The sequence below is a fragment of the Haliotis rufescens genome, unplaced genomic scaffold, assembly GCF_023055435.1.
Source record: "Haliotis rufescens isolate VD_foot unplaced genomic scaffold, xgHalRufe1.0.p SCAF_2, whole genome shotgun sequence".
In the NCBI taxonomy this organism is placed as follows: Eukaryota; Metazoa; Mollusca; class Gastropoda; order Lepetellida; family Haliotidae; genus Haliotis; species Haliotis rufescens.
Window position 1 is genome coordinate 16,888,686 of NW_025963890.1, and position 22,342 is coordinate 16,911,027.

General features: G+C 38.8%; 1 protein-coding gene across 2 annotated transcripts in view; it reads left to right on the forward strand.

Moving 5' to 3' along the window:
* Window positions 1–133: 133 nt before the first annotated feature.
* The window catches only part of LOC124135650 (sperm flagellar protein 2-like), a 46,239-nt gene continuing 24,030 nt past the window's right edge, over window positions 134–22,342 (forward strand). For both annotated transcript variants that reach the window (XM_046501085.2, XM_046501088.2), the window contains exons 1-19: window positions 134–298; window positions 1,007–1,109; window positions 1,503–1,755; window positions 2,672–2,889; window positions 3,318–3,411; window positions 3,932–4,005; window positions 4,862–5,069; window positions 6,890–7,078; window positions 9,712–9,899; window positions 10,733–10,895; window positions 11,780–11,896; window positions 13,867–13,969; window positions 16,135–16,223; window positions 16,487–16,544; window positions 16,894–16,971; window positions 17,405–17,580; window positions 20,298–20,401; window positions 20,982–21,253; window positions 21,828–21,963. In XM_046501085.2, coding sequence (XP_046357041.2) covers window positions 241–298; window positions 1,007–1,109; window positions 1,503–1,755; window positions 2,672–2,889; window positions 3,318–3,411; window positions 3,932–4,005; window positions 4,862–5,069; window positions 6,890–7,078; window positions 9,712–9,899; window positions 10,733–10,895; window positions 11,780–11,896; window positions 13,867–13,969; window positions 16,135–16,223; window positions 16,487–16,544; window positions 16,894–16,971; window positions 17,405–17,580; window positions 20,298–20,401; window positions 20,982–21,253; window positions 21,828–21,963 — 2,681 coding nt within the window. In that variant the 5' untranslated portion in view covers window positions 134–240. The remainder of the gene's footprint in view (window positions 299–1,006; window positions 1,110–1,502; window positions 1,756–2,671; window positions 2,890–3,317; window positions 3,412–3,931; window positions 4,006–4,861; window positions 5,070–6,889; window positions 7,079–9,711; window positions 9,900–10,732; window positions 10,896–11,779; window positions 11,897–13,866; window positions 13,970–16,134; window positions 16,224–16,486; window positions 16,545–16,893; window positions 16,972–17,404; window positions 17,581–20,297; window positions 20,402–20,981; window positions 21,254–21,827; window positions 21,964–22,342) is intronic.

The following is a 22,342-nucleotide window of genomic DNA, read 5'->3' on the forward strand; positions in this document are numbered from 1 at the left end:
TGTTTTATCATACAATTATGTCTATATTATACGAGATTGGTTGATATCTAAGAAGAATATAGGTAGAAATCCGGGATGTTTAATGTCGTACATCATATTATGTACCAAAATACGGCAGTCTAGTTACGGTCGCCATAGCGACGCTTGTTCCCCAAACACCTGCTCATGGCCGAGTCCAAAGCAAAGTAGAAATATTATTGTGGACAGGGTGAAGGGGTACGGTCTAACTGAAATATCAAAATGACCGATATTTTAGTTAACTGGCTCAATGAAGAGCTTGCAATATCCTCGCCCGTCGGTAAGTTTGATAGATGGACGCATTCTGTGTCCCGGTGGTACCAGTAATAACACAAAAATCTTGCTTTTTGTAATTTCTTCATATTTGGAGGCATTTAACAGGCGCAGGGCAAAATTATGTATATTTTTCAAGCTTCAAGTGTCTTATATGTTGGCGACTTCCTGTTAAATTAGATAACACCCATCCTGGATGTGGTATAGGCCTAGTACCAAACCAACTGATTAACATCTGCATAAAGATAAGGCACAATTAGGACTGTGTGAAGAAGCTGCTGCACACATGAATGATTGATCAATAATCGGACTGAACGAGTAGTATCACCCCCAGCAAATTAATGTTGATCATGTCGCAGAATCTATATGGAAATCGTTTGATTTAGGCTTTGTGAGATAATGTCACGTGAATGCCAGTTGAATCATTTATTCACGTAGCTCTTAATTACTTCTTTGAACAGTGATACCTCGTCAACTTGAATAACATTATTGAAATATGTAATCTTTTATGTTGTATTTGTATTGTCTCGGACGAAACCAATCAGCATTGTGGTCTTGTATTAGAGCCTGGCTTTGAAATATGAATAATTCAATAAAATATTTTTTTATGGTTCTGGTGTTTACTGAATGTACACACATAACACTCACTTTATGTACATCAATATGGAACCATCTTGGGTGAAATATAAATAAAATGCATGCAATCATTTTCCAGATCAAAGAGGATTTTCAAGACAATTCTCTTCAGGGTTTTTGATTGGTGAAGTTCTGAATAAGTATCAACTTCAAGATGATTTTGACCAATTTTCTCAGAGCAAGTAAGTTCTCAATTGTAACATTCTTCTACGTCCCAAGTTTGTGAAACTAAAACGCTAACTTGCTTTTTCAGCAGATTTGTTTAGTAATATGTAAACTTATCATGATTATTAGCAGAGTTAATGAGACAGATTGGAATTTTGCTAGGTTTTCAGACTAATGCCTAGGTCTCAGACTGTTGCTACAAAAAACATACTTTTTTAAAGAAAGCTTGTTAAATTTCTTATAACATAATACATGTACAGGTATTTATGTTAAAAATGGCATTATAATTCTTTCTACCCTTTTTCAGGCATGTTCATTTACTAATATTTGGATTCATATTTACCCTGCTCATTAGAATGTTTTTGATTTCTTGTGTCAGACATATATTTATGATGATGTAAATGTTCCAGAACGGCAGATTCAAAACTCAATAATTTCACCCGCATCGAACCCGTCTTGCATCTGCTTGGCATCCCATTTGACACAAATGTGGCTCGGGATATCATGACAGAACGACATGGTGTGGCAACACGGATCATGTACCAGCTGTACATAGCACTCAATAATAAAAAGAAAGCCAATCTGACAGGTGTTGCCATGGAAACTATGAGGCCAGCAGCTCCAGCCAAACTAAATGCTGTTGAAACCGAAATATACAAACAGGTACTTTATCCCCACAGACACCTGAGCATAATGGCACAATAAACTGCCAGGAACAATTTTCTTCCATTTACCTGAGCAATAATCAATAAATGTTTCTTCATAAAGTCATCCCTACAAAAGACAGAGCTCGGCTTCATAATGGCAAAGCAATCTATAGTGATTGCCAGTAAACCCTCCTTAATGAGGTAATCATCACCTTAGCAACTGTCATGGGATTCATTTCTCAGCCTAGATTAGTTATCTCCCCTTCTGTCTTGTCGGCTGTTGTATCCCAGCAACAAGACACAGATTGGATGGTGCCTCAGATGGGTAGCGTTGCACAATGCGAGACTGATTAGATAATGAATTATTAAGTATCATTGATTAAAGTAGGGTTCATCCTTGGTCTTGGCATGTAGGATACATCAAGCATGTCTACGGACACAGGATTCTGGTAGGACAATCTCTAAGCAATAATTCTTGTAATCCTTTGCAAGCCTTATTCAGCAATGTCAAAGAAAAGAGTCGATAGACATTATCATGATTATTATTACTATTTTAATTGTGTTCTGTGTTGTAAAGTTCTGTCTATGGTACATGTACAAGAATTTTCAAAATTGGTATTGTTTGGTTCAGGAATATGATGCTATATTCTCTGATACTAGAAACCTGTATACTTTTTCTAAAAGCAGATCTAATGTATTGTATTTATTTTTCATGTTTTTGCATGAGGATGATAGAAGTTAGAAGTGGAATGGAAAATAAGATGTTTTTTAATTGCATTGAGTAAATTTGAGAATATAAAGATCAGATATGTCGACTTCCAATAGAATAGTGATACTCACATCTTATCTGGGTTTTAAGTATTTTCAATGTTTTGTTTAGATTAATATGTGTTGTTTTCTTTATTTATGTCATAAATTTTATTCTAACACAGCGTCTAAAACACGCAACACCTCGGCAAACAGACTTGAACCTTGAGGCACTCGTGAGTCGCTTCCATGAAAAACAGATAGAGATGGAAAAGACTGCATTCAAAGAGCGTTTTTTAGAACAGGAACGCATTCTGCAAGAACAACAGGAACAGCGACAAGCACTGTTGGAGAGATCTCGGCAGCTCAAGGCAAAACAAAGCGAGATGGTTGCCAAAATTCAGTAAGCATGATTTTAAATAAAAGTTTTGGAAAATGAAATAGAAAGAAAAGCAGGATTGAAAGAATATACATGTGGTCAACAATGAATCTGTGATCTATGTACTTTCTAGATCACTGCATTCTTTTCAGTGTAATTGTATATAAGGCATTTGATTGTTTGTTGGTGGTGATTGTGGTTGTCTAAAGAGCAAATTGGAACAAGGCTCATTGGAAAACGTTAAGAGTAGCCTCCCTTGGACATTAATGATCACTTGTGGATAATTCTTGGAGAGGAAAAGTTTTTATTATGTTGAACAAATATTGCAGATATGTTAAAAAGGTGACAAATTTAGTCAGACCACTATGTGATTTTAATGTAAATGTCAAACAGATATTGCAAAAATATTATTCAAACTATACCTTCTAATCCATGTTACTCTCTTATCACAGAGCAGCTACAGTCGAGATCCCCAAGCCACCCGCTAATCGGACAAGTAAAGCAATGCAACTGAGGAGAAACATAAAGCGGAGAAGAGAAGCTCAGGTATGATAGATAGTTATTGCTTATCAATTAACAACACTCATTTTACTGACAAAATAGTATGGATTACAACTGTAATAAAGAAATTGATCATCCAAATTATTGTCATCAGATGTCAGCTTTAAAACGATATGTCTTCATTTCTTTACCCTCATTTCAGAAATCTTAACTTTAGCACAAGAAACCTCACACAGAATGCAAAAGTACCCTTCATAGTACAGTAAACTATGTTTATAACGAATACGTTTATAAAGAACTCATGGATATTACAAACTTTGAACTTAGAAGTCTTGATGCTGATTGGCTGATTAGAGAGTCATCAGATCACACGGAGAAGAATCGTATCTGAGTAAAAGAAAGGTCTCATTTAATTATCTGAGACCTTCACTTCAGGCTTTAATCCTACAGTAAAGCTGACACACCATGATATAACTGGAATTCTGCTCAAGGTGACATTAAACTATACTCACTCGCTTTTATCTTCCTTCTCTATTCATCATTATTATTTCCTGTATCACTGTAGGAGGCCATGTCATCCATTGCCATGTTTGAGGAGAAAATGAAGACTATTCTGCCCCCATCTAAACTTGACTCCAGGTAAATATTCTTAGTTGTGTTGTCAGGGAAATTGACAACATTCATCCATATTCACATGAAACTTTTACTAAGCTACAGTCACTGTATAAGAAGGCCACATGAGTGTATTGGGTTAATAGTAGTTACATATTTTACAGTAAGCAACATATCTGTAATTTATGTAATGAATGATAGAGAATGCACATGGTCTCAGCAGGCATTAGGAGACTAACCGTTCTTAGATGCAATATCCTGCCATCTCGATAAGGTCATAAATGATATTGTCATACCTCCATGTCAGAATGATGAGATCTGATTTGTCCATGTGATCTGGATAAAATACTGTGTAACTCGCCTTGGAGAGTAATACATTTCTAGGCTGGGGGATAAATCTCTTATACCCCGCCACAAGCAATACAAGCTGGACGTGGATTTCTGAGAGGCAGAGTAAATCCCTTATTCCCTGCTTCCAAGCAAAAAGCCTCACACTTTTTCCGAGTCAATGGAAGTCACGTGACATAGCACAAGTTAACCTCAGCTCAATCGAACAGCTGATTTTGAATTTGTGTTAATTCTTTTACATTGTCACATTAAGACAGGTTGGTAAGATAAATTCAGCTTGTGGTATAAAACCTAACGCTGGATGCATAAAAGCCCATGTACCCCTCGCGATCCTGCTACCACTTAAAGTGTGGATATTACAATTACCTGCAGACTTGACCCTATGGCTGCTATCAATCCATTATTAGGTTGTTTTCATCCATAAAACATATGATATTGTGTATATAAAGAAATTATTTCAGTCCTAGTGTTATGGTTGTGATATTGTTAAGGTGACAAAAATTTTCTCTCCAACTAACCGCTACCTTTCTTCCAGTGAGTCTTTTGATGTGGCCTACCTAGTGAGTCGGGAGGATGACAAGCTACATGTAGACCCTATCGAGTTGATCAAGCCAACCTCCAATGATGACTACATCGGCAAGATCAGGAAGAGGCTGCATGAGGACTCGAATGCCCGCCAGGAGCGAGAGAAGCGGCGCAGGAAGGTCCTGGTGGATCAGATGAAGTCGCATGAATCACAGGAGGTTGGCAACTTGCATCATTCATTGTATTTTACATTTGAAAAAAGTTGACATCAGTTTCAATACTGTATATCGCCAGGCCAATCTCATTAAAATCAGATCTTAGTTCTCGCTACTGCTAAACAAAGATCTGAGGACACCCTATTACGGGTCACGTCAGACCGACCTTGCGTGAACTTTGACCGACCAATGGAATGGCTGACATTAGCCAATCAGAAGGCAGCTTTGTCGTGCTTAACGGCACTAATTTCAAATTGGTGACTACACTTCGAAATATATTTTGACAAATTCTCGATTAAATATTTGAAACATGAACAAAGAACATTCTGAAATGGCTAATAGATGGTCTAGATTGTATGGATTCAGTCGTTAAGCCCGTAACTATCGTTCTGAATACCCTGTGTTAAAGTTTTCGAGATTGCATGGTTAGAAATCAGATTCCGACTGTCACTTTCATGATCTGGTAAGTGACACTCTGATTGGTCGGACAGAAAATGGATATACATATCATAAATGTCATAATTTGACTCGTTAAAAGTCTTATTTGTTGTAGTTTGACTATTATATGGCAACATATAGTTTTCGTGATCGCGAGCACAGGAGCAATGACGGTGATTGGGCAAATTGTTCAATACATAAACAATATATAGCAAACAGCTGTACCCAAGTGCTAGATTTATGGTTACTAATTTATTTCATATACAGTCAAACACCGTTGTGTCAATTTTTATATGTTTTACTTTCGGTTGTCTCGAAGTAAAAGCTTGGTCCCTGTGTATTCCAGATCACTTTATAAATGGGGGCATATAAATTAGCATCAATTTTGAAGGCTTTTACAAGGGGGTCGCCTTATAGACAGCGATATACAGTAATTGGGGATTCTGAGTTAGAATAGATCACCTATGCTTGTCATATGAGATGACTACATTGATCGGGTGGTTACTGGTTGATTATGTATCATCATAACCTGACTGTGTAGGACTTAGCTCATAACATCAGTCACTGGTTTGTCTGGTCCAATCTTGATTATTAATGACTGACAATTTATAGCTGGAATAGTAGTTGAGTGTGGCAAGGACAAATAAATGAATATTGGGAGAACACATTTGCTTGATGGACAAGGGAACACAAAATGTATTTCATGACAAATGTTATTATGGGCAAAATACAATGGAACAACTCCTATTGATGTGCAGTAGGTGTAGAAGATGGGTCATCAGGCACCTGTAATGATACATGTTTTCACAGTAACATATCCTTAGCATGTTTCTCAAAAAGACAACCAGATTATTTTTAAACGTATTGAAATTTGGTTTTCAAAATGCCTTTTTCAAGAGTGCTTCCAATCTGGGATTAACCATAATGATTTCCCTATTGTGCCATTATAAACATCCCAAAGGCTAGAATTTATATGATACAGCTTTCCCAGGACTAAAAACTTATTTACATATATATCTTTTGATTACATTAATCTATATACACGACTAAATGACAAATATTTATAAATGCCCAGCGCTCCAAGGAGGAAAAGGGTCTGGCGTCCGAGCGCTGATATTTCATTTCTTTTAATCTCAGATTGGTCTTTCTCCCTAAAAAAACATACCAGTGTTTTGAAACTCAAAAATTCATTTCATTTCAATTTGTCTTGGTCATGGAAAGGATATACATGTTCATGGTAAGGTGTGTAGGTAGATAAGGGCAATAAAATTATGTGAGGCAGGGTGTTCGGGTAGTCGGTAGGTCGGGATGAAAATCTAATAACTGATTTGGCCTGAAGTATATTCCTCCAGATTAGTTTAACAAATGTTTACTCCTCCTCCCAGGAAGCTCGGCGTGAGGAGATGATGGTGAACCGGCTGATGCGGCAGTCGCAGCAGGAGAGACGCATCGCTGTGCAGTTGCTGCAGGCCAGGCATGAGAAGGAGGTGATCCGAACCAACCGCATCACTCGGGAGAAGCAGTACGAGGAACGGAGACTCCGGGACTTTGAAGATGCTCTGGACAAAGAAGCTGTGAGTCTGAGTTACTGTGGTTTATTTTGGACAGTATTGTATGACAGGGGCTTAATTAACAGAAAAGTTTCCTACCCATGTGCCCAAAGATAGTGATAAGATAGGGGCAAAGTATCAAAAGGAGACTATTCTGCTTCTAGGGCTGGGACGGGTAACTCAGGTACTCGGGTCAAGTGGGTCCTGAGTAGGACACAGGTACCCATAGGACTACCCGGACCCGTGGTTAGTCACGTGATATATTGTTTGATAACGAAAACTCACTATAGCTCAGTGGTTACACTACAAGTCACTATTATTAGCATTTCTTTCTGACGATGCACACATTACTTTTGACTTGTATATGTTTGAGTAAAGATAAAGCTTCAGTCAACTTCAGTGTACGTATGATCTGATCGTTTCATCCATGTATCTAAATAATTTTTGCCAGGGCTGAGGTAAAACAATTCCCAATCAGACATTTTGTTCCCAACTCTTGAGACCAACAGTGGGTACCCGGGTAGGGTCAGGTATCCGGGTCGTAAATTTGAACTCATCCAAGCCCTATCTGCTTCTATCTGTAAGGTCAGATTTGTTTGTTAATTATTATTTCATCTGAGTGAATAACAAAATCTTTATGATGATAAATGTGTCACAATACATATACTACGAAGAAGGTTAGAGAGACTGATACACACCGACAACACAGTGGGGTTGTTGCAGTGGATAGCCAAGTGGTTAAAGCATTTGTTGCAATGTGTGAAGCCATTCTAGGTATCCCTGCTGTTTATAATGCCAACAAAACACAGAAATACAACAGACTATTTCTTGTGATGACATTGCGAAAGGACAATTATATGTAGGACTCAGATCTATGGCAGGACTCTAATCCGTAGAGTAATCTGAGATCTGTGGCAGATTCTCATGGTCATTTGACGCCATGTTTACAATGATCTCTTTTCCATGAATGGACATTCAGTTCCATAGTTATATGACGTCATGCTTGAGATGACGTCATGTAAGTTCAACGTCTATTACCAATAGACTCAGCAATCAGTCAAAAACGTATAAGCCGGAAACCATAGAAAATGAAGGTTTTCTTATGGGGGATTCATGCCGGCAGAGGAAGAAACCAATATCGAAGGACCTTAAAGGAGAATCTTTTTGAAATGATTTTTAAAAAATCCAAGAAGTTCCTCGTGTAAAGGAATCCCGAAGTAGGGAAGCGTAAAAATATTCAGGATTTTATCAACTCCCGCAAATGAGAGGATGGTGAGGAAGGTCTTAGAAAATTATTTCTACAATGAAACTTAGGGGAATGTTTTTAAGAAAAGTACCAATATGCAATCCCTGCACCAACAATGCTGTTCCAAAGGGGAAATGATAAAAATAATCCAGTGAAATATCAATCTATGTATATGAATCTATATATAGAATACTAAACGAGCTCTCGTGTAATACCAATTTTATGAAACTCGCGAATAGTTGTGGTATCTGACGAGCGAAAGCAAGTCAGATACCACAACTATTCACGAGTTTCATAAAACTGGTTTTACACAGGAGTGAGTTTAGTATTTTATTTATTACTTGCCATTTATAACGTTTTTAGAAATATAATGTTGAGTATGAATAGGCTGACATCTACACGATCCACGGCATAGTCCAAATGAGTTTAACAGAATAATACTTCAAACACGTCCAAAGTTGAAACGTATGAATTTAATACCATACAACGGTCCACCTTTAGAATTCACAAAATTATCATAGGGCTAAGACTATCGCAACTCACATACTTTAACTTAGACTAACGACCATCGTTGCGCTACAATACGATCGCCTTGTGAAACAGGCCTTGCCCCTCAAAGTTTACAATAACGTCACAATACCCGATGACGTAATTTGTGGAATTTTGTTGCAAGATCGATCGGCGAAACAATGCCATGTGACCGCAGCCTAGCAACAAGGTTGCTGGGGTCCTCGAGTGTGCATAAGCTCCTCTCAGTGATCTATCAACTCCACACGCAATGTCGTTGAATAAGCCGAGGAATGTTGAGAGCTTTCAATATTTGTTCGTGAAACGTGTTCCGAGAGTACATAAGCACGCATTTTGGTATTACACAATGTGTAATACAGCTGTATGTTTATTAAATGGGTGATCTCTTCCCGGGCAAGTAATAAACAACATTTAGCGCTATAGAAATTGCCAATTATACATACAGCACATACATCAACACAATATAAATTTGGCGTTAAGGGGATTCTCATGTTACTTTACGACTGAGCATCAATCCCCCCAAGCATTGGGGTATGACCGTATGCGAAGGAGCACCAGCATACAGCTGTAAGACTCAGAGTGGTGATTGAGCATCAGTCCCCCAAGCATTGGGACACACTGGCATTAAAGGATGCTGAAATTATGCTATAACTGTTCTAGCATTTAGCCTGTAATATTGACTTTATATAAGTGTGTCAGCACCATACGGTTTCCCTTAAGTGGTAAACATCTGAAACCTGCATCACTGAGATCTTCCCACTTTAAGCTAACTAGCGGTGATATAACTTGCATACTGTTTTAGACAGCATTTAACTCACTCACTTGAAAAAGAACTTGATGGACACTTTCGGAAAAGTTTACATTTCCAAACCTTGATGTACAGGAACTAGCTCGACTGTCCAAGTTGGAGTACATGGAACAAACCAAGAAGGACAAGGAGCTCCATGACCAGATCGCAGCACAGAGGGCAGCAGACCGCTACAAGAAGCACTACGACATCTGTTCCGATGTCGTCAACCAGGTGGTCGACTTTGCCAGCAAGGTGGCAGAGTACAGAGAACTCACTAACGGGTAAGTAGATCTTAGTGCAGGGACAGTCATAACACCATTGGAATTAATGGGAGTCTCAGTATGAAGACTGCGTTGATTATCTGGAATCAGAGTTGTAGAAAAAAGCAAACTGATGTCATATCTGGTCTTGCTGGCAGATGTTGAAATATTGTTGCAAAACATGTTGAAACAGATCAGAATAATTGCCATGGGGTTTGGTGTAAATGAAATAAATGAGGCTTAAAATAATAAATGAATTGGTTCTCAGGCAATGATATTTTAAAAATATTGTGCGGGCAGGCAGTGTTTTGGGGTTTTTTTTTGCTACACAGTAAAGCAGTGCGCATGTAAAGGGAAGTAACTGTGTGCTATATTGGATCGCATTGTTTTTAAGTATTAGGATTATTTCATTTTGGGGAAAATGGAAATAAAAACAAAACATGCAGCAGACTTTATGATGATGCGGGCAGTGCCTGAGAACCAAGACTATTATTTTCTTAATCTGAGTGAATGTCTTTTTATGCCATTGTCAGGAATAATATATTCATATCTAGGTGTCCTGCATGTAATCATGTCTAGACCAGACAAACCAGTGGTTGAATGCATGAGCATCAATCACAATGTGTATGACAATAATAAATTACCACTCAATCCCCAACATGGTCTGCTCTAATAATAATCACAGGGTACTGGGACCTGTTCTACTCCTTAGCCCCAATATGGGTCTCAATGTAAAAGATCATAGGATACTGTTTACTTAACTGTAGATAGAAGATAGGAAGAGACTTTAAGATCAGTAATATCTAGAGAGACCAGCATGGACCAGTCTGTGAGTCAGTCCTCTATGCTTCCAGCTTACTGCCTCCCAAGCTGATGCGGGAATGGACAGCTGTGTTTGTGGCGGGTCAGCCTCTGTTTGAGCCGAGCCCTGTGGAGGGAGCAGAACCGACGCTGGAACAGATCCTGGAGGAGGAGAGACAGCAGCTGCTGGACGAAGGGGACTTCATGGAGTACAAGGTAAAACAGCTGCGTGTTGAGTTCAGATCCACTGTGCAGAGTTGTGTCCCTTAGCTGTATCAAGATCAAGTGATCATTGGTTCATATCCCAGATTTGCCAAATTATGATCCTTGGTCTGTCAGCACTATACTCATATGCTTCAGACCCATGAAGATCCGGGTTAGAATAGGTCTTCAGCAACCCATGCTTGCCATAAAAGGTGACTATGCTTGTCATAAGCGGCGACTAGGGGGATCGGATGGTCAGGCTCGCTGACTTGGTTGATGCATGTCATTGTATCCCAATTTCGTGGATCGATGCTCATGATGTCAGTTACAGGCTTGTCTGGTCCAACTCAATTATATACAGAACACCATCATATAGCTGGAATATTGCTGAGTGCAGCGTTAAACAACAAACAAACAAAGTTTGCATTTTAATGAGCTAACCTTGATGTTAGTTTTGAACTGTAGAACACCAGATTCATTTATGTTTTGTATATCATCTGTCTTCAGTGGAGGAAACATTAGCAGTGTTCAGTTTTTAAACTTAGTTTGAAATAAATAATAAATAGCACCAGACTTTACACAAGCATGCTCAAAGTTCCTTTTATTTCATCTTTACCTTGGTCAGTGTGCATTATCAGCTTCCTTGGAAGTATGCAATGTATATTTCTTTACTGTTTTGCATGCAGTTGTATTTTTCATGAGTATTTTTGAATGTAATGACATGAAACTGAAATGTTTAAGGACATTTATCATCTCAAGATTTTAATGACTGTCCATAGAAATAGACATACACAATGATCTGTGTAGGCTAATAAATGCAGATTCTTGAATCAATTCATTCATCATCACTCAAAAACATTGTAGTTATGATTTGCAATGTTCTGTTTTTGTTGTAGAACATGATCGGGGAGTGGCAGCCGCCAGAAGGTTCGGAGCAGACAGAACCTCCAAAGGATAATGCTGTGTTGGGCCACATCATACACAGGTTGTTCAACCTAGTGCACCCTCCATCGGTATGTTGTCATATAGTAATTAGTTTCAGATGATTAATTAGATTATTTTGTTTTGATTTTATCCATCTCTAAAGTATTCAAAACATGAAAAGGAACAGGAAAATTATTCATCTATTCAAAAAGAAATAAAAAGGATTAACTTTAGCATTTAGTTGTGACTCTATTCCAAGTGAGTTTCAAGGATAGCCTAGATCTTCGAATGATTTTAGAATAGGCAAGACCTCCAGAGAATGTGCTTCATTTGGGGGCCAAGGAGGCCGAGTTATGTAAGCTGCAACAATCTGCTGTGCAGATTTGCACCCCTTAGAGGTGTGAGAAGCGTGTGATTTCAGATATATATCCCAGGTGTTCGCCCTCCTTATGTTTCTAGTTTGTTAGGACCGCCTCCGTGGTCTAGTGGTAGGTCATCCTTCCGGAGTGCGGAAGATCCGGGTTTCGATCCCTGGCCGCGCCATACCAAAAGACGTTAAAAGATGGTACCGTATTTTCTTGAGTATAGTGCGCACTTTTTTTCGAAAAAACACAGCTGTGTAGAAGGGGGTGCGCATTATACACGAATTATGAGTTTGGATGTTTTTCCCCCCCCCATGGAAAGACATTACCGTGAGCACGAAACACCGGGAATACCACATGTCAACAAATCCATACTGAAGTACGCAAAATAATTATGTAATTACACTGTCTGGCTATAAAAAGTGTTCTTTGTATATCTGGACTTATGTTTGTAACTTATTTCATTGATTTTATTCAAAATTCCTTATAATATTGTTTTTATTAATTTCGGCGAAATCGTGTGTGAAGCGATCGGAAGATCGCACAACTCACCGTTATTAACAGCAACCACGGTCAGAATACCGCTATTGACGCCTTGAAACAAACTTTAGTTGACAGAGAATGGATACATATATCATAAATGACATACTTTGACTCGTTAAAAGTCATATTTGTTTTTGTTTGACGATTCTATGTCAACATGAAATTCTCGCGATCACGTGATCACGTGCGTGTGGGCCTTGACGGTGACTGGTCAGACATGTTCCATGTAAAAAATAATACCCGGGAATAGCGGTCAGCTGCTTCGCTTAGGGTTATTATTATTTTAAATATGTTTAGTAAAGGTTGCATATAATTAAGAAAATAATGGAATATATTATTCCTGATAAATAAAATAGTTTCAGATACAATTGTTGCCGATCCTTGCATTAAAAATCTTATAAAGTTATATCATTGGGTGTGTCTTGACCGAATCACCGGTCGATTCCAAGAAAACGTGTGTACAGCTGATTGCTGTTTCCAGCTTAGTTTACGAGAAAATACGCAAGGTAATCTTAATCCCTAAATATAAAACAATGCCTAGCAGAACAATAAATACTATTTAAACGGTAAATAAACATGTCTGGTGATTTTTTATCTCAAATTTCGAATTTGTACTGACGAAGTTTCTCAGCACCCGTTCGTTTGCCGGACTTCGCTGAAAGGGTACGGTGTAAAAAAATTCTGCACATAATATTCAAATTTCTTTTTTTCCAAAATATTGAACCCGCAAGAGGGGGGTGCACATTATACATGGGTGCGCACTATACTCAAGAAAATACGGTACTTGTTGTTACCCTGTCATTAAGGGGCTGAAACAAGGACTGGTCGGCTCGGAGTCAGTATACTGTGTCTGAGTGGGGTATTCATGTGCGGCATGGTATCTCAGTGGGCTAGCACTATAAATCGGCATCAGTCCAGACTAGTACAAGCAGCCACACACACTTACGTGCATGCACGTCGCTGCATCAGTGCAATAATCTTGGACACGACGTTAAACCCCATTTCACCATACCTCTAGTTTGTTAGCTTCATGCTTTGCTTGTGGGTATTGCCACAGCAAGCTGACATGCTGTGATGTAACGGAAATACTGTTCAAAGCAGCATCAATCTAAACTCAGTCATGGTACAGTTATCCGTCATAATCTCTGTTTCAGCCTCCACCTCCACCGCCAGAGTTCCCTCCCTTCCCAGTGCGAGCTTGTATTCTTGGCAAAGTCTTCAGTGGCAAAACAACATGTATCACCAAGCTTGCTGCAGGTTGCTATTTTTTACCTTCCTTTTTTATAATTTCTTGGGGATACAAAAATAGTTCTTATATTTAAATCTAGGGTATAGTTTCATTGATAGTTATTGGTATTTGTTGAATAAAATTATTGATGCTTTGACTTTCTTTACGATCATAATCAATGAAGGTGATATAACAATAGTTCACTTGATCATTTCTCATGCCAATTGGGTAATGATATGCTGTAGCTCACCTCACTGTTTCTGCTTTTCTCCATCGGTAACATAATACTGTAGCTCATCTCACTGTTTCCTCTTTACTCCATCGGTAACATAATACTGTAGCTCATCTCACTGTTTCCTCTTTATTCCATCGGTAACATAATGCTGTAGCTCACCTCACTGTTTCCTCTTTACTCCATCTGTAACATAATGCTGTAGCTCATCTCACTGTTTCCTCCTTATTTCATCAGTAATATGTAACTGTAGCTCATCTCACTGTTTCCTCTTTACTCCATCGGTAACATAATGCTGTAGCTCATCTCACTGTTTCCTCTTTACTCAATCGGTAACATAATACTGTAGCTCACCTCACTGTTTCCTCTTTACTCCATCGGTAACATAATGCTGTAGCTCATCTCACTGTTTCTGCTTTTCTCCATCGGTAACATAATACTGTAGCTCATCTCACTGTTTCCTCTTTACTCCATCGGTAACATAATGCTGTAGCTCATCTCACTGTTTCCTCTTTACTCCATCGGTAACATAATACTGAAGCTCATCTCACTGTTTCCTCTTTACTCCATCGGTAACATAATGCTGTAGCTCATCTCACTGTTTCCTCTTTACTCCATCGGTAACATAATGCTGTAGCTCATCTCACTGTTTCCTCTTTACTCCATCGGTAACATAATGCTGTAGCTCATCTCACTGTTTCCTCTTTACTCCATCGGTAACATAATGCTGTAGCTCATCTCACTGTTTCCTCCTTATTTCATCAGTAATATGTAACTGTAGCTCATCTCACTGTTTCCTCCTTATTTCATCAGTAATATATAACTGTAGCTCATCTCACTGTTTCCTCCTTATTTCATCAGTAATATATAACTGTAGCTCATCTCACTGTTTCCTCCTTATTTCATCAGTAATATATAACTGTAGCTCATCTCACTGTTTCCTCCTTATTTCATCAGTAATATATAACTGTAGCTCATCTCACTGTTTCCTCCTTATTTCATCAGTAATATATAACTGTAGCTCATCTCACTGTTTCCTCTTTACTCCATCGGTAACATAATGCTGTAGCTCATCTCACTGTTTCCTCTTTACTCCATCGGTAACATAATACTGTAGCTCACCTCACTGTTTCCTCTTTACTCCATCGGTAACATAATGCTGTAGCTCATCTCACTGTTTCTGCTTTTCTCCATCGGTAACATAATACTGTAGCTCATCTCACTGTTTCCTCTTTACTCCATCGGTAACATAATGCTGTAGCTCATCTCACTGTTTCCTCTTTACTCCATCGGTAACATAATACTGAAGCTCATCTCACTGTTTCCTCTTTACTCCATCGGTAACATAATGCTGTAGCTCATCTCACTGTTTCCTCTTTACTCCATCGGTAACATAATGCTGTAGCTCATCTCACTGTTTCCTCTTTACTCCATCGGTAACATAATGCTGTAGCTCATCTCACTGTTTCCTCTTTACTCCATCGGTAACATAATGCTGTAGCTCATCTCACTGTTTCCTCCTTATTTCATCAGTAATATGTAACTGTAGCTCATCTCACTGTTTCCTCCTTATTTCATCAGTAATATATAACTGTAGCTCATCTCACTGTTTCCTCCTTATTTCATCAGTAATATATAACTGTAGCTCATCTCACTGTTTCCTCCTTATTTCATCAGTAATATATAACTGTAGCTCATCTCACTGTTTCCTCCTTATTTCATCAGTAATATATAACTGTAGCTCATCTCACTGTTTCCTCCTTATTTCATCAGTAATATATAACTGTAGCTCATCTCACTGTTTCCTCTTTACTCCATCGGTAACATAATGCTGTAGCTCACCTCAGTGTTTACACTTTACTTTACTCCAGTGGTAATTTAATACTGAAGCTCACCTCACTGTTTCCTCTTTACTCCATCTGTAATATAATACTGTAGCTCACCTCACTGTTTCCTCCTCAGAACATCGTCTGCAAGTGTTGATCGTGGATGAGCTGGTTGACGAGGCTGTGGAGGCCCACAAGGCAGGGGAGATAATCCAACTACCTGCTGTGAGTTAACATTACTTCACTGGGACAGTTTGACAATTCAGACTGTAGTCAAACCTCATAAGTATCTGACAATCTTCTGTGAATAGGGTTACTATAGTCTTAATGATATTACTTTTAATACCCAAAAGCTGAACTGCTTCAACTATCTATCTCTGAAAATGCATCTTCCTGCAAAGCAATGATTGTGCATTTTCCATATCATGTTTATAGTTAATAAACTATGGCATGAGTGATGTCTACAATCTATGTCTAATCTATTGCAGGAGGGGGAGGGTGAGGAGAAGATTGAGGACACACCCACAGACCAGGCAGCGCTAGGGGGTGAGTTGGCGATGTTTTGGGTTTTTTGTGTTTTGATATGTTTCAGACGGATAAAAGATCAGTTATAAAGTATGAGACTTACCACAAAAGAGCATGGTGAAAATATATGATGGTAATGCCTTGGTAAATAGTCAGTGTGCATGGGAATTACATTCTGAGCTCCATAGGGAGTATGTGCAATACAGAATACAGAGTTACTCCCTTAACACTATTGCTATCCAATAATATTTACTCCCCATTTTTCTTCGTGGGTTTTCAATGTCAAAATATATATGTATATTGTCAAAATAAATGTTATTTTGAAAATTGTTTAATTTACTTTCTGAATGTTGGTTACTTTTGGCTCCAGCTCCTGGAGACCCTGCCACAGTCAATGCTACATCTCTGGACAATGTACCCCAGGAGATGCCTACACCACAGCCAGAAGGTTGGTAGTGACTGGACACATCAATGTTCAGCCAGAAATGTCATGCATATACACACCATTCCTCAATTATATACCGGGGCGGTCGGGTAGCCTAGTGGTTAAAGCGTTCGCTCGTCACGCCGAACACCCGGGTTCGATTCCAACATTGGTACAATGTGTGAAGCCCATTTCTGGTGTCCCCCGCCGTGATATTGCTGGAATATTGCTAAAAGCGGCGTAAAACCATACTCACTCACTCACTCACTCACTCAATTATATACCAGCAGCCATCGTATAGCTAGAATATTACTGAGTGCAGTGTTATTAAACAAACAGAAATATATGAATGTTTCAGATCAGCAATGTGAGATCATCTTTGTCCTATGCTTTCCTGACACAAAAATTCCATGTGAAAAAAGGGTGAAATTCTGATTAAGTTCTCTTTCTTAATCAGGTCTTCATTTTTCCCCTTCTGCTGATGTGATGGCAGCAGACAAACCAACCCCATTGGAGGAATCCCCAGACAAGCCGGCAGAGGTCCCACTGTCGGAGTCCCAGCCCGACATGGCCAAACCTGCCTCCAAGAGATCTTCCAGCAGGATTAAAGAAGTGGGGCCACCAAAGCCTCAGGTGAGTTTGTTTTGTATTTTGGGGCCAATAGACAGCAGTATCACAGTTTTATATGGCAAGTCCTGTTAAGTACCAACACCCCCTCAGTTCTGGTTAAATCATACTGATAATTGATTTTTTTTAGCTTCACTATTATGATGACACTGCTGTGGCGTTTATGTCATGTACTGAAATAGAATATGTCTTGTGCATAGTTTATTGTCAAATGATTGTGTAATGATGGAAATAAGTCAGTTAAGCTGATCAGTGAAGGTAACAGATTGAACAGTTAGATAAACATGTCATGTCCATGGTGATGTAGGTGACTGTTGGCTTAGTTTGATTCTGGTACGGAGTCTGAAGCAGCAGCTCAGTGTTCATTCTAGTTTGGACTAGGGCTGGGATGGGTAACTCGGGTACCCGGGTCAGGAGGGTACTGAGTAGGACCCGGTAACCCACAGGACTACCCGGACCTGTGGTTAGTCACGTGATATATTGTTTTATGACAAAAATTATCTTGAACTCTGTGGTTACACTACAAGTCACTAATGTTCGCATTTCTTTCTGGCTATGCACCCATTCCTTCATTTGGTTGAATTAAGATATAACTTAATTCAACTTCAGTGTATGAATGACCAGATTGTTTAATACTTAAAATCAGATTTTAGTTCTCGCTACCGCTAAACAAAGATCTGAGGACATCCCATTGGGGGTCACGTCAGAACGACTTTTCATCCGACCAATCAGTGCGTCGCTTACCAGATCATGAAAGTGACAGTCGGAATGTGATTTCCAATCATGCAATCTCGAAAACTTTAACACAAGGTATTCCAAACGATAGTTACGGGTTTAACAACTGAATCCATACAATCTAGACCATATATTTGCCATTCCAAAATGTTCTTTTGTTCAGGTTTCAAATTTTTAGTCGAGAATTTGTTAAAATATTTTTCGAAGCGTAGTTGCCAATTGGAAATTAGTGCACAAGAAATCTGCCTTTTGATTGGCAAATGTCGACTTCTTGTCAGTCCTTCCATTGGTCGGTCAAAATTCGCACAAGGTTGGTCTGACGTGACCTGTAATGGGATGTCCTCAGATCTTTGTTTAGCGATAGCGAGAACTAAGATCTTATTTTAATTAGATCCGTCTTTTTCTGAAGTCGTACATAATTTTGTTTTCTTAAAACCCTTTCCTGTGTGTACTTTTGTTTTAAATATCTGACATTCCTGTATACATTCCACAGAGAGCTTTACCAAAGTGAGCATAAGCCAGTCTTGATGACATCTGGGAGGCTGATGAATTGTCAGGCATTGGAATATATATGCTCCATAATCATTTTCAATTTCCATAAAACCATACTGACAAGAAGAGAACATTGATGAATGTTTTAATTACGAGAGCTTGTTATATTTATGATATGAGATTCTTTTGACTTGGAAACCATGCACCAACTGCGGAATCAGCATTTAACACAAAGAACTGGACTTTCCTCTGCAGTGCTCGTGGGAGGTTTAAACTCCATTGGTCTTACATAAACATTTTTCCTTTGTAATTTTACAAAATATTTATTTAATAATTAAATTTTCGTTGTGTTCATGGAAATTCCTGCATTCTGATTAACTGAATTGGTCACGTGTTATTGCATTCATTTCCCAATGAATGTAAAAAAATTAAGCCACGCCCACCGCGGCGCACTACTTTTATTACTTCGGAATGTCGGGGAATCCCAATATTACAGTCGAGGGAATTCCCTTTCTGCTCACGTGTATCGTCATGCACAGGACATTTAGCGACTTTCATGCATATTCATTGTCCAAACTACCCTTTGAAACCGAAGGCCGAGAATGAATGAAACAGCAAACGTGCAGGCTCGCTCGCCTGTTTTTTTCCCGCTCGCCCCGGTTCAACTTTCATGTCTTCGGGTTTCATTTATAACTAGCATTTCTCCAACTGTGATTTACCGTAATCAGGGAAGTAATGTTTGAATCACGCAGTAAATGACTATGTTATTTGAAACTGCCGCCTTCTCTCGGACATATTTCTTCCGGTTCGTTACAGTCTGACTGTTGCAGTTCTTTTCGCCTCTTGCCTTAATTGACAGGTCAAATGAACATTGTTTTAATCCCACTCTATGTTGATTGGCTACTGACTGTGTAGGCGTGTCAAGTTATGTGCATAAATTAAACGATCACCTGATTCATGTCACGCCACTGTATGTATTCCTACACCTGGAATGTTTATCAATGTCGTCATTTTTGTCTGTTTTGATATATGCAACTGTTTTTGGTTAAACTATTGTAGATAAAACATGTTTTACGTTGTCGAATTTAATTATAAGCATTGACTGTATATTTTTTTCGGTTCATTGAGGTATGAATCGAAAAGCCGATATGCAAACTGTATGAATCCGCGTAGCGGATTCTTACAAAAGTTTGCACATCGGCTTTTCGATTCATACCTCAATGAACCGAAAAAAATACACAGTCAATCCTTAATTGTATCACGCACTATTGCATTATGTGTCATTTTTCGAACAAAAAGTGGAAACACTGCTCTCGAACGCATCCGTTTGTAGAAACTTGAAACACCTCTCCCAAATACAGCCTGTCCATGATGCCTGCCCTTAAGTTTTCATTCTTGTCTCTTCTGCTGTGTTAAAAATGAGACATAATGCAATAGGATTAGAATTAAATATTAATTGAATAAAGAATTATGAAATGTTTCATCTGTTTGAGCAGCCAAGTAATCGAGCCAAGCTGGGATCCAAGGCCCTGAAGTATTTGAAGCGGGGCAAGCCAGTAGATGACCAGGTCATAGTGGACGTGCTGGTGGAGGTCATCAGGTCAGTAGCATGGATACCACCCCCTGCTGTTTCTGTTGTGAACTAAAAAATAACCTTCCACCCTTACTCATGTACAGTTTTAGTGCAAACTTTCAATGAAATTACTATGATTTCAAAGATAAATTTGATGACTACCATACAATGCAAAGAGTGGTTTGCAGAAAACTAGAGACTTAAAGGTAGCCATCTAGCACTTATTTCAACAGTTTGGGTGTAAGAAAGACACTGGGTTTTGCAGTGTGTTCTCGAACAAATTGTCTTTGATATGATTAATGAAGGTCTTGTCATTCTGACATTGTGTAGAAACACGAATTGCATTGTGACATATTTTTGCCACTTGTTACATTAGGTCTACCAGACTCCTGTATGACTCAATGACTATCTTTTAGGAAAAGAAAAAAATAACACAGACCTTCAAGAAATTAACAATTTGAAACATTGTAATTGTTTTGCCTCAATGTCTAAATAGTATTTCACAGGATGTTTGTAATGTTTAAAAGGTTCCCCAAAGAAATAATAAGATGAGATAAGATGTATATACCTTTGCAAAGTTAGCTCAAGTCTGTTCCTTGATCACTAGACGAGTACCCGAGGGTACAGGCTGGGTGATCGACGGCTTCCCCCAGACCTACAACCAGGCCAAGATGCTGGAGAAGGCCCTCAGTGGCTTCGATGCCACGGCCAAAGAGCAGAAAGAAAAACCCAAGGACAAGGCTAAACCCCGCAAGTCCAGCCTGGTGCCTGACCCTCGCCCAGCCCCACCCCCTCCCGAGCCAGCCAGTGGGATTGATGTGGTCATCCAGTTTGAACTGTCAGATGACCTGTGTATGAAGCGAGCAGCTGGACGATTCTGTGAGTCTGTTTTGTACGATATTTAGACAGTCAGTGTTTTGCTTGTTTTATGGAAAATCCTTACTCTTATATTTATTTTAAGCTGTTGTGTTTATGATTGAAAGTATGCATATTTATATATGCTAAAATATTAGTAGTAGTATTTTAACCTTAATTGCAGACCCTAGTTTTCATAAATATAAGGCCCTTGAAATAGAGGTATTTTCAAAATTATTTTACATAGAAAATCTATAAAACAGTTGCATGGCAGTTGAGGCTGATCATTGTTCATGCATTTGAAAAGATAATGCTAATAACAAAGGATTTCTGTAACAAATTGTTTGGCTTGTGAGAAATGTGAAGGATATATTGTGAGGGATTACAGATGACGTTCGACACTGATATTTTACATTTTAGAAAAATGCAATAATTATGTTATTAAGCATACAAATCACAACATCTCCATCAAGAAATTTTATTTGATTTTGTTTTTCCATCGCAGCATTACTTCGGTATCAAAAGATTTCAGTTTGTGTGTTGAAAGAATCCTCTTGTAATGAAACATGTAAGTTGCATGAATCTACTTCCAACACAGACGCTGTCCAGGCTGACAAGCAGTACCACCAGGAATTCAACCCACCACCAGAGGGCAGTGCTACAGGGATCGGCAAGGAGGAGAAGGTCATTCCGATAGAGGACGCATCACATGACCAGGAACAGATTCAGCAGAGGTGAGAAGATCCAGGATGGTTTAGTGTTTAACAAGAACCAAACAAACAAACAATCCCTCCTAAACACTATTCCACTGGGCTGGAATGACCTTTTCTCAAAATCTGTCAACATTTACAACCAGCTGTTGGCTGTACTGGGATTCTGGGTTTCAATACATCCACAGCATTCTATTACATGTAGGTGGATTGGGTATCCAAACTCTGTCACTGGGCTGGTAGTGTCATCATACTCTGATGGTGCGAAACGTTGCTCTTTATATCAATCACTGGTTTGTCTGTTCTAGACTGAATTATTTACCATCATGTAGCTGGAATTGAGTGTTGTGTTAAACAACGAACAACCTGCCTTTGTGACTTTGGGCATTCCTTCTACATATAG